Genomic DNA, 13,370 nt, shown 5'->3' with positions numbered 1-13,370 from the left:
AACCATTCACGCTCACATTCACAACTACGGCCAATTTAGAGTTATCAATTAACCTAGTCCCCAATCTGCATGTCTTTGGACTGTGGGAGGAAGCCGGAGTGCCCGGAGAGAACCCACGCTGACACGGGGAGAACATGCAAACTCCGCACAGAAGGGCTCCCACACCCGGGATCGAACCGGCAACCCCCAGTGCTAACCACCACACCACCGTGCCGCCGAGTTTGTTGTGTTATCCTGTAAAAAGGGAAGACCCAAATATAGTACATTTCTAAACTGGAATTTCTTGTTTCACCCACTAAGCAAGAGAGAAAAAGGGCCCAAATTTAGCTGGTTTCTGTGTCTCTTGGTCGGTTCTAAACATTATAGGTTTAAAATGTTTTAAATTATTGGAATTTATTGTTTTATCCTCTAAAATAAGAGAAGTAAAGGCCCACATAAAGCAGGTTTTTACGTTTCATTGTAAGTTTTGTTACACATTATAAAACCTTGATTAGATGAACTTGCCCGGGGGGTCTGGTTAAAAGTAGGTCAGTGGACTTCATGTTTCCATCACAGCCTGGTGACTCTCTGTGGCCGTTAACTTTCACCGGCAGTAACGTTAGATAACGGTTAACCTGACGGTGAAGTTCACCTACACAAACCAGCTGGCAGCTCTCACAGGGGACTAGTTAATCTGTTTAACCTGACGTTAATACCTCTGTGGGTCGATGATAAAACACACACACACACACACACACACACACACACACACACACACACACACTTTCTTTCTCTCATGTCTTCATCTCCTGTCTCTGAGTGTTGAACACAACTCACCGTCACCTCTTACTGACGGTACACAATGTTATGTGTCGTGTTGGTGAACTAACTTAGCTTAAATCCTATTAGCCAGCTAAGCTAACGTTAGCTGTAACGGTGTTACCTTTCCGGTGGCGGCTCTGGACGCTGTCGCGTTAATAACGTTTCTGACGGCGGACTGCAGCGGCCGCCGATACATGACTCTAACCGTGTCCCGATATCACGGCCAAGAAGCGGGCTGCCACTGAACTGCGGCTCCCCTCAGTGAATCCTTCACGTTTGGTAACACCAATCTGTCCCAGCCTCCTCCTCCTCCTCAGCAATGTCAACGGAATCTGTCCGGCAGCCAATTGTGTCCGGTCAGAAACAGAAGCAGCGAAGAAAAGGTCCGCTTCCACCCTGAGCGGTTAGGGGGGGGTTTCTTTTGTTTTTATTTAGTAGAGATGGGACCAAGTCAATGTCTTCTGCAAGTCACAAGAACGTCTCAAGTCCCAAGTCAAGACAGGCAAGTCTCAAGTCTAGCCCAAAGTCTTAAACGTTGAATTCCGAGTCCCAAACATGTCATAAATTAGTGTTGCAATGGTATGAAATTTTCACAGTACGATATCTGTCACAGAAAATACCGCGGTTTCACGGTATTACAGAAGTTATATTAATATCAGCCAGAATGACCCTTAAAGCAACAAAAACAGAAAGGTTGTTTTTGTTTGAATGAGTGTTTTATTACTATACTTAAAATTTGCACCCAGGTTGTTAATGTAAGCTTGTGTAAAAATCTCCCCATAGTAAATAACTAAAATAAAGAGATTCAACGGCCAGTTGTATTTTTTCATTATTGTAGATAAGCAAATGTACATGGTATGACAACCGTCATCTTTTGATATGACAGTATATCTTGAAATCATATCGCTGTTACTGTAGTTAAAATGCACTCTTCATTAAATGTAAGCCATTTTAACATTTTAAAATATCAGTCATTATTTGAAAATGTGTATTTATTTGTTAAAAGAAGTTTGTAGGAAGTTGTGTTTCTATCTGCAGTTTTCAACCTGCATGCATTTAGTTGTTTTATGTTTAACTGTATCCTTGTTTGAGGCCTTGTGTAACACACAAGAAGCTACAGATGACAAATAGCCTCTTGGCTAATTCTGGCATTTTTATACCATGCGTATAATATGCACAGTACCTTCTTACATTAACTAAACTGAAACTGATGACCACCCATAGTTTTTTCCAAACTGGCAGCCAGTAACATCTCATTAGTTCTTACTGGTTCTCCCCTGCAGCTTGCTGGTGAATTAAGTGTCGACATGCTAGAAATGAACAGCGTTAATGTCACTTGATTCTTAAAAATGAATAAATTTGTAGCACACTTTTGAAATAACATACTTCTTAGTCTCTGAGCTTGGAGGATGCTGTCAAGTATTTTCAGATCAAAAGGCTCAGGTTCAAGTGAAGTCACCAGCGTTCGTGTTCAAGTCCAAGTTGAGGTGCAAGTGTTCTTTTATTTTGTTAAGTTGAGTCTAAAGCTGCGTTCAGAGGGCTCGGAGGTTTCCAAGGACCTGACGTGAAAAGCCCGGAAAAGCCCCTACTTCTGGAAAAAGTGCGTTCATTGCCTCACATCGGACCTTGGACGTAAACATGCATGCCCGCAAGAAGATTTTCGCTCTCCTGTGTTGTGTTCAATGAGAAGGCATAAATCTGTAGCCCAGTGGAGCTGGGCTGATGTTGTTAGCCTTTTTGGCTAAATGAAGAGGTCAGAAATGTTTTGCTAATGTATGGTGTTGGCAATGTTACTAATTCTACGTATAATTACACACGTAATGTTCAAATTTGCTTAAAGACGTCTTTGAGATGCATTTTTTTACCTAAGAAAAATAATTTGACTCACGAAGGGGGCCATCATTGCTATAACGTCATGGCATGTCAACTCGGGGTCCTCGGGTTGCTACACTTCCACATGATGTACCGAACGATAAATTCCACTCCAACCACGTGTTCAAAGCACTTTTCCCCCGAGTTAATGTCCAGGACCTCGGAACCTCCGACCTTATGAACGCCGCTTAAAGTCACTGAATTTGTGACTCGAGTCTGACTTGAGTCCAAGTCATGTGACTCAAGTCCACACCCCTGTTATGTAGTATGTTAGACCCAGCGTATTTTACCAAGAAGTGCAAAGTATTTAAAACCAAGTACATGTCACCATAGTGGCTCTTTGTTTTAAATAATCAGCACAGTGTCTCTGTTTCCTTTAGGGACTGACAGTGTTGCACACAGGTAGCTATCCAAGGGCAGCCCCCCTCGCTTTGACATCCTTACATTTAATGCATATGTAGGTCCCATATGTATAGGTTTGTGGACATCTGTTTTATCAAATAAGGTAAGAATTTTTCAGTTTGTTCATCTCACCTCATCCATTTTTTTGCAGCAATTAAATATGTCCAGTGGACTAAAAAAGCAATTGATTGTACTATTCCAGTAAACTACCTAAAGTTGAATTTGTATTTGTAATATTAATAATTGGTACATTAGACAACAATACCTGGCACTGTGTGATGATGCAATTTTGCCACACAAAAATATCGCAAAGCCATGTTGTATCAATTTACCGTTTCCCAACCATATCAAAACATAAACCAGTGAAAATACTGCATCAGAAAATGACACCATACAATACACATCCATCACCACAACACTCTGTAAAGTTGCTTTAAATGACAGGTTAGCAAACAATTGCCTAAATAGAGCAACATGTGGAGTAATGTTCGTGTCCGTCTGATGAATGGAATCCAATATTTTCCACCAACTCCTGAGAAAAACATCTTTACCTGCGACAGTGAACACTCGACTTTCTTGATCATTAACATTTTCTGTCTGTCATTTGGTGCTGGACATATACTTTGGGTTTATTAGACAACCAAAACAGCTGAGATGTGGCTCAGCTACACAGTAAATGTTCAGGCCATTACATCAAAATAGTGACATAAAGGGCTAAAAGGCCTCTGTGCATACGTCTCTGCAAAATGAGTCCTTTCACATGATGTTGATGTTGTCTCATTTTTAATTGTAACACTCTTCTCTTCTCTTCTCTTCTCTTCTCTTCTCTTCTCTTCTCTTCTCTTCTCTTCTCCGTCAAATGAACAGTCATCCTGAATATAACCTCACAAAGGCTCAGCCAGTTCTGCAGCGACTCCAGGGCCACAGAGTAAGCAGGGCCATGCATGGCTGCCTCCACAGATTGTTTAAAGCCATCCAGCTATTCAGCTGCTTCCTGCTAAAGCCCCCAGACAGTCACAGTATGTAATGTATTTCTGCATGAAAGATTTGAGAAGATAATACATTGCTCCCCAAACACTGACATAGAAATGTAGTTTGACACCCAAACCTCCATATACTGAATATTTACATTCATGCACATGCACAACTTTTTCTGTTGTAAAAATGTTTGAAGGCTTTAAATTCTAAAGATGTCTTCTGTGTGACTAACACATAAACATATCAACACATCTGTCACACAAAACGAAGGCAAAGTGTGGGTGTGTGTAGCAATGTCATTCTGGGCTCTAGTTTCCAGACCAGGCGGGGGCGCCAGGCGGATTTTGTAAGTTTGGCACACCGTGCGCCCTGGCGCAGCTACTCCTCTTTCCCACCTCCGTCCCTCCTACCTGCGCAAGTCAAAAAGTGGGAGGGGAGAAGGCGTGGAGTGGGTTTTACACACATCACACCAATCAAATGAGCCCCTCTCCTCGCCCTTAAATGCGCCGCGCGAAGGCGTAATGAGAGTTTACTCAATTCGCCATGGCAGAAGAGAGCAGCAGCGTCAGACGGCCAAACTTCTCCCAGGAGGAAACTGATGTTTTGGTCCGGGAGGTCCAAGCTCGCAGTGTCCGAATATACGGAACTGCGAGCAGACCTCCACGGGCTGATGATGCAAAGGTAGCCTGGGAGGAGGTCACCACAATTGTAAATCAATGTTGCGTTTCTCTCGTGCGCGCGCGCTCTCTCTTTCTCTCTCGCAGTCTCACTCTGTTTCTTTTCTTTTGACTTTTCTAAGATGACAGATGCTGAATATATACTCCCTATCTGATGCTGTGGCTGTTTGTGGTTGGCTGAGAGGGATGTGAACTCATTAGTTTGCAGCTGTGTTAATCAAATCAGGTTGGGTTTCCATTACGCGTGCCAAACGTGCCAAACGGTGCCAATCCCCTTTGATCTGACATCAGATGTGACGGGACAGTCGATATAGAGATACATTTATGTGCTGATTGCAGATAGTTGCATTGAATAGTGGTTTTTTGGGTATTTATTGCATCGTTAATGTGCCTGATATTCTGGAAACCTGCCTGTGAGGTTTTGGTGACGTGTGCGCACTGTCCGCCGGTCAGCCAAACTTCGGCTTACACCGGCTGCGCTCGGCCTGTGTTGACAGTAGACCTGGTTTCAGCTGGCGAGCTTTTAGCGCACCTTCGGTGAAGCCGTTTGGCACAAAACTGTCACTGCGCCAAGCTGGATCTGTCGACGCCTCCCCCTGCTGCGCCGCCACACCCATCTCAGCGCACCTCGGTCTGCCAAACTACCAAACTGAGCGCGCCTCGGGTTGCGCTGCTCGAAACTAGCTCTGCGTGGGGTTCACCACCCTGCGCTGCGCCGGGAAACTAGAGCCCTCTGTGTGAAGGCCCACCATGTTTGTCCAGACTAAGGATGTCAGTTCGGGTTAATTTTGCTTTCAACAGCCCGACACCCATTAACATTAACTAAACTGTAAATTAGTAAGAAAAAAGTACAATGATGTTAAATACAGGAGGCCTTTCTGTTTTGTGATGTAAATGCCTTATACTTGGTTTTCTGTTGGCTTTGCACATAGACAGTCAGCTGACTGCATTAACAGGATAGAAGCTGAAACATACAGGCCCTTCCCCTTTTCCACCAGAATTAGCATGTGCACGCAGGTTTTTTTAAACACAGGTAAACCTCTAAAAACAGGCTCTAGACTCCTTTCCCATCGCCAGTAGACAACAGCCATGTACACAGCTTTGGGACAAGCATGCCTCTCTGTTTCATGTTTAACTTCACACACAGGCCAGATAACATCACCAAGATGAAGGCAGCTGTATCCGTAATATTCTGGCTTCATTATTGTACAGTGGAGGTGAGTGGAGACGCGTCGTCCATCGTTATATACAGTCTATGATTGAGATGCTTACATACCAAGGCAGCCTGGGGGAGACCAGAGGGTGAGCACAGTGTTTTCAAAGCAATGCTGTTTCGTCGAGACAGCATTACAAGTGGCAATCATTAAATGAGTGGTGCTGCTAACTAACATTCGTTCAAACAAAACAGGAGCAAAAGTAACCTCTGGACCGACATGTGTAACTGGTCAAAATATTCTTGGCTGTTCACTGATTAACGGTTAACTGTCTATTTCTTCAGTCCAGGCTGAAATAATCCATCCATCCATTTTCTAACCGCTTGTCCTCTTGAGGACAGGTCAGGTCACCAGACTATCGCAGGGCTGACACATAGAGACAGACAACCATTCACACTCACATTCACACCTACGGACAATTTAGAGTCACCAATTAACCTGCATGTCTTTGGACTGTGGGAGGAAGCCGGAGTACCCAGAGAGAGCCCACGCTGACACGGGGAGAACATGCAAACTCCGAACAGAAGGGCTCCCACACCCGGGATCGAACTAGAAACCCTCTTGCTGTCAGGCGACAGTGCTAACCACCGTGCCACCGTGCCGCCCGACTGAAATAACATTAACAAATATTGGATGGATTGCTGTGAAGTTTGATACAGACATTCAGGCTCCCCAGATGATGTAACCAGATGACTTTGGCGATCCCCTGACCTCTTCCTCTAGCGCCACCATGAGGTTCACATTTGTGGTTTTGATGGACTGCCATGAAATTTGGTTCAGACAGTCATGTTCATGTCAGTGGCAGCCAGCTCTCAAGGAGAAGATGGTGTCTTGGTTGGATAGAAGAGGTGAGGTAATGTTTTAGTTGCCTTGCATCATGCTCTGTTTTCAATCTGTCTCATTTGGAAAGTGTGTGTGTGTGTGTGTGTGTGTGTGTGTGTGTGTGTGTGTGTGTGTGTGTGTGTGTGTGTGTGTGTGCGTGTGTGTGTGTGCGTGTGTGTGTGTGTTCTCATGTCGCAGGCAGGAAGGTCACAATCATTAACCGTGACAAATTGGTGTCACCTTTAACACACACACACACACACACACACACACACACACACACTGACATGCTTCGAGAATGGGACTTCATTGTCCAAACACTGTTCATGTAATTTGTGGTTCAGCAGAAAGACCAAAGGACAGACGGAAAGCAAACTGTTGATGTTAAACTTACTGACATTCAGAGAGCAGTTGATATATTCTGATTTACTGTAATTCGCTAAATTTCCTTCATTTTCAAATTATGTCAGAATGAATTTTCCTGGCATGCATGAAAGAAGAGCCAGTGCAGGCAGGAGTCAATGTTCCTGTTATTATTTTGTGTTTTTCTAATTTGTCCTGTGCAGCCCTTTGATTCCTGAGTCACTGCTTGTGGACACAATCAATCACAGCTGATTACTGGGTGATGATTGATGCAGGAATGGTGTGTGTGTGTGTGTGTGTGTGTGTGTGAGAGAGAGAGAGAGAGAGAGAGAGAGAGAGAGAGAGAGGTACAGTGAAAACAAGAGAGAAAAGAAAAAAATCTGCAGGAGAGAAACAAATTGAAAGGGTGTGAAAGGGAAAACTAAAAGGTCAAGTGGAGTTTGTGGAACGGCAGCCTGGTTGAGACCCGAACGTTTGTGAGGAAATGAAATCAGCGGCTTTAGATTGATGCTGAACGTGAACAGTTACAAAAATACTTCAGCAGTGAGTTATGAGACGCGACTGAGTGGGGTAACGTCAGGTCTAGCCACTGCTATTTCCTCTGCAGTCGGTCAGATGCTGTACTCCCTGCAGTGACCTCACCTGACAACACACACACACACACCATTTCCCATCTATGACCTTGATCTAGCACTGAAGAACCCTCCCAGGAAGCAACCATAAGTCCCCACAGTCTGCCTCTGCTCCAGACTTGTAATGTGCCAACTCCATTAAAGTTCATCTGGTTTACAGTTTAGTTTATATCCCGCCATGCCAAAATTAAAAATCTGGTGGAACCCCCTTCTAAGCATTAAAATCACTGATGGGCCTACAGTGCACAGGCCAGGGGGCCCAAAGTGTTAGGGGGGCCCCCTCTGGCCTCCACCTGAAAAATGTCATCCAATAAGAGACTCGTACCGACCTGAAAAGACTCAAATAACCACAAGGAAACATAAAATAACAACAAAGAGAGTCTAATGAGATCAACCACAGACATTCCTGCACCATCTAATCGTTTTGAGAATATTTCTCCTACCTCTTTGTCTTTCCACCATTTTCTTAAGTCCTCCTCCCTACTCCTAACAATACTTCATCTTAGAAGCTCAAGCTCTCTTAAAAGGGTGCTTCGCCGATTTTCAACCAGCTTTTTTATCAAATAGGTGTGATAGTATGTGTAAATGAACTGTGGTAAACTTCCCACCATCTAACCAGTGCCTAGATATCCCACCTCGCCCCCCGGCAAAACTCGGATGACGTAAATATCGTCATCCGCTGGCTCTTGGGCTGTTGCTCGAACTACAAGCTGTACTTCCACATTTTCTGCCACCCATGCTGCCACGCAAACTTTCGAATACTTGGGCTGAATCCAAATGTCCGGCACGTTCACAGGGAGTCCTGGAGTGCTGTCCAAATCCACAATTCAACCAGTCCACAAGGGCCTCAAGCGGACTTTCTGCAGACTTCCAGAGAGTCCACTTGGGGTGCAGACAAGTCATTGCAATACGGATGTGATGTTGTGGGTTTTTCAACTGCTGAAAAAAAAATCTCATGAATGTGTAAAATAGTTATTGATTGTTAGGCCTGTTAAAATCATCAATCCATCATGATACAGATATATGTATAAGTACAGGCTGTAGAGGGACTGAAGACAAAATGGCTGAAAAACAGCAAATGTCAGTAACACCCAATTTATTGAGGTAACGTCCTTATTTACAAACATTTCTCTTTTTGAACACGTGTAGCCTGTTATATAGAGATGTATCAATTTATTTTTGTTTAGTCTAATATCTTGTTTTCTGCAGGAACAGATGAGTGGACACTATTTATCAACTTATATGACACATATAATTATGACAGCAGCAATAGTTGAACGTTTCCATGGCAATGAGTAAAACAATCTTGAGGGCTGTCTATCAGCTGCTTGCAGTCTCTGCCATCGCAGACATTACGTGATGACAGTAAATATGTCACACAGCGTACAACTGATGTCCGCAAGGGTTCACTTTGCAAATCCAGAGGGTGGACATTTGGATTCAGCCTTGGATGGCGAAGGAACGACCCACCCTACTCTCCCTATGAGTGGCTTGTTGGTGGCTGGTTGCCTTCGCTGTTCATTGTTTGTTGTGGATTGGTTAGGTTTAGGCAAGAGGAGTGGCATTGGTTACGGTTAGGGTAAGAATGTCAGAGTAAGCCAATCAAAGGCAGAGTAAGGCGGGCTGTTCCTTCGCCATCCTAGGATTTGCAAACTGTGGACACAAAGAGTACAGAAGCAGATCAAGAGACAGACCTGCGCCTCTCTCTTGCCCTCGCAAACTTCGAAGAAATCCGATCATAACCAGGCAGCGCTGATTGAATATATATCAAGATTATGTTAGTGCACTGCCTATTTCTCGACTACAGTTTTTCCAGAAACATATTTTAATGCCATGTTTAGCTGTAATAACGAGAGGCCCAAAAAAACTGGGATCAAACAGTAAACCTAGGCAGCGCTGATCAAATATAAACCAAGACTCTGTTTCTCACCTTAGATGTTTTAAGTTTTAGCTTTGTCTTTGACTGTAAGAGATCAAGATTGTTTCTTGCAAGCTAGCAGCCATTGTTTCAAATGAATGTGTTCACATTACGTCATCCGCCAATGGTTTATTGGTCTGGTGTGGCACTGTGCATTCTGGTAAATTAGTTGCAGGGGGGTTTATCAATTATTATTATAGCTGATTGCCATTATCAGGCGCTCTCCTCGTGCTGTCTCTGCCCAGTTAGCACAAGCTAACACAGCACAACTTGATCTCATCCCTACTCACTTTCACCACTACGTTGCAGCTTGTGCAGCAGCAGTTAACATACAACACTGGGCCATTAATCTCACAGTGACAATAAAATGACTCAGCTCTGTCCTTGTACCTGTTAAGAACAACTGCGTAACATTAGCCATGTGGCGCTAACAGTTAGCCTTGCCACTGTGCGTGACTCTGTCCCAAGCACAGAGGGGCTGATTGAATCGATACGCTGCCTGCAGCTCTATAATAAAACAAGATTTTACTATTTTAAACAGTATGATTTGCGGTAAAGTTGCAGTGATTGGACAAAATTGCAAGGTCGCACAGAACTCGCAATGATTGGCTGAATTTGTGTGAATTGTTGTGATTGCATCACCCTGGACAGTTTAATGCCATTGACATTCTTTGCTTTGGTGTGTTGATTTTTTTTGTGTATGCAGATTTTTATACGTGTAATTGTCTCTTCTGATGTGCATTTGTGTGTGTGTGCATGTGTGTGTGTGTTTGTATTAATAAAGAGTGATAAATGACGGATGCAGAGGAAGCGTTGGATTCCTGCTCGGCTCCTGTTCCTGTGAGAAACCTGGCTAAAGAAAGCAGACATAAATAATGGCTGCCACCTCGCCATCCTGCCCGCAACATGACACTGTGTGTGTGTGTTAGTCCACCTTTAACAGTATCCCATAGGAGAGAAAGTGCAAAGAAAACAAAGGTCAAGGATGTATTTATACTCACCCGTGCACATACACACAGACATATTTAAAAAAAAAAAGCAAGTGAGTGATGGCCCTGCCTCTCCTCAAAGACACATAGTAAAGTGTGTGTGTGTGTGTTTATGTGGTGTGTGTGTCTGTTCCATCATCTGCTCAGAAAGGCAGTGAACGTCTCACTAAAGTGTGTGAGCACCTTGTTTCCACATGGCCCCTGCTTTGAAAGAGTTGTTTCTTTAAGGGACGGAGCCATTAAGAAGAAATGTTATTAGCACAGGAGCCATTAAATCGGCCTGTAACACATGATTGCAGTTTTAGATTAGATTCAGAGGTAATTTACTTTACTTACCACATGCTGCTGTGTGGTAATGGGATCTCAAATACAAATAAAAGTGCACCAGATTAGATTCAGAAGTTCATAAATGTTGACAGATGGGGGTCGTCCTGGTGGGTCAGTGGGCTGTGAGCTGAGCTGCTGTGGGCATGAACCCGTCGTCCCCTCTCAGGTAGCGTGAACACACAACCTCTCTCATTGTTGTACAGTCTTTCTTCCTCTTTTGACTCTGTTATTGCTTCTCCATGTTACAGACGATTATGTGGGAGTCGTGAGCAGTGCTGGGGAGTTATTAAATGTAAATTACAAAATAAATGTAATTGTAATCACTAATCAAAATATTGGTGAGTACAAAAGGGTTACATTGAAATATAGACCGTTTTACTGCTACTAAACAGTATGACTTTTTGGGTGGGCGGGGCTTAGCTGGAGGCAAAACAATTAATTGTACTTTGTCTTTTGTTTTCACGTCTGTAAAGGACTTTGTAAAGTTACCTCACTTTAGAAATGTTGATATGATACATATGAAACGTGTGACATATTCGTCGTTTGCAGAAACATACAATGCCAACATTGTCTCCTGGTGACTGCGCCGTACATCTACATAATAGCTGCGACCAGTGGCACCAGCACAGACATTCCCAGTGGTGATCATGGCTGCCAAATCTGTGGTAAGAGGATTAAAATGCTGCACGTTGGAATAAAAAACACCACTGAAGCACCTTCCAGACATTTATATTACTCACCTTCAAACCAAGTCAAGACGGACGCCAATTAAAACCAGTAATCATAATGTCTGGTGTGGTTAACCCTGTCTGCATCCTGTTGTGTCAGTTGGTGTCATCAAACCCGCCTCTGTGTTGTCACTCTTGTTTCAGGTTTAAAGAAAGAGAGGAGGAGAAGAAGGAACAAAACAGGAGCGAGACGAAGACGAAGAAATAAGAAGGCAAAGAACGGATGAGGTGATAAAGAGGATGGATCAGCACTATGAAGAGTGAAAGATTAAAAAAAGAAGTAGAAATACAAGAGGAGAGGAAAGGGTGTCAGGGTGTGATGGCAGAGGAGGTCTCCTGTTAAGACAGTCTGATTTCCTGAGTGTTTAAATGGTGGGGCTAAAACAACAACAGAAATGACACGTTTAAGCCTCAGGTTATGCTAACACTCCACCTCACTCTGTCTCTCTTTTACTCTCTCCATCCTCCTCCTTTTTCAGGGCCTGGCTCTTCCTTCCTTCGCCCCCCTGGCTAATGTTACCACTAACACCTCCTGACGCAGGACAGGGTACCAGCCTGCTGTACAAACTGATGATCTAACCCACGCAGCTGCTCCGAGTGTGTTTGGGTGTGAGTGTGAGAAGGAGAGATGTTGATGTTCTGTGAGTGTCTTCATGCACACATGTTGTACATGAGGCTGTGTATGTTCAGGAAACATAATATGACTGTGTAGCACCACAGAAGAAGAGACGTGAAGAGAGCAGGTCAGTTACACAATGTGAGTGGGGCTTTCATGTCCTTTTCATTAATGTAGGATTTTGCAATTGTAACTAGAGGCTTTTTTCATGGTTAAATTAAGACGAACTTGCCCACAATGACACGCTAACATGCTAATTAGCCGTAAACACAAAGTACAGGTCATTTGATGGTAACGCCATTAGTTTCACAGGTAAAGCATTGCATCTCTTCTCTTTGCAGATGATGTGGTTTTGTTGACTTCATCACACCATGACTTCTAGCATGTACTGGGGCAGTTTGCAGTCAAATGTGAAGTGGCTGGGAAGATGATGATGATGATAATGATGATGATGATGCATTTTATTTATTTATAGGCACATCTCAGAGCCCTCAAGGTCAATGTACCCATCGATCATTGTTGGAGCCGCAGTAACATTCTTGATATTTGTGTTGATTCATGTTTAAAGAGGCAACAGAGCGCATCTTTTCCTAAATATATCATGATGAAAATAATGTGTGTTGCACAGGGTAGTGTCCACAGTAAAAGTAAAATCAGACTATCAGCGTTTACATAGGTTACTTAGTGGCTTTGCAATCTTTGTAATAAGCTGCTGCCACCAGTGCCGAAATTTCACGGAAAAAATCTGCTTTACGGCAGGAAACGCGTCATGTATTGCGAAACTGGTCTGTCAGCCAATCAGGGACTGGAGCTGGTCCTTATGAGGAGTTGGGCATGAGATAGTTGAGTCACGAGCACAATGGCCGACGGACAAAGTTTGGAGACAAGTGAAAAACGGCCTAGCAAAAGAAAAGGAGCTCCTCTGTGTGAGGAGGCAAAGAAGAGCAAAAAGGAGAGTGATAAAAGAAGAGGAAAAACAAGAGTAAACCTCAGTCAGGCGTTCAAGAGATGGAGGGAGCTCCGTGACCAAA

At 43.6% G+C, this 13,370-nt stretch overlaps 2 protein-coding genes across 4 annotated transcripts in view; both read right to left on the bottom strand.

Moving 5' to 3' along the window:
* Nucleotides 1-1,153, bottom strand: part of LOC126385777 (ubiquinol-cytochrome-c reductase complex assembly factor 1) — a 30,580-nt gene extending 29,427 nt beyond the window's left edge. Inside the window, exon 1 of the mRNA XM_050037723.1 lies at nucleotides 923-1,153. Coding sequence (XP_049893680.1) covers nucleotides 923-997 — 75 coding nt within the window. The 5' untranslated portion in view covers nucleotides 998-1,153. The remainder of the gene's footprint in view (nucleotides 1-922) is intronic.
* LOC126385760 (nuclear factor 7, brain-like) overlaps nucleotides 1-13,370 on the bottom strand; it is a 410,666-nt gene that overhangs the window by 224,206 nt on the left and 173,090 nt on the right. The gene's annotated exons all lie outside the window — the stretch shown is intronic.

Source organism: Epinephelus moara, chromosome 24, assembly GCF_006386435.1.
Source record: "Epinephelus moara isolate mb chromosome 24, YSFRI_EMoa_1.0, whole genome shotgun sequence".
NCBI classification, from domain to species: domain Eukaryota; kingdom Metazoa; phylum Chordata; class Actinopteri; order Perciformes; family Serranidae; genus Epinephelus; species Epinephelus moara.
The sequence above is the reverse complement of the archived record's forward strand: the minus strand, read 5'-3'. Positions and strand labels throughout refer to the sequence as shown.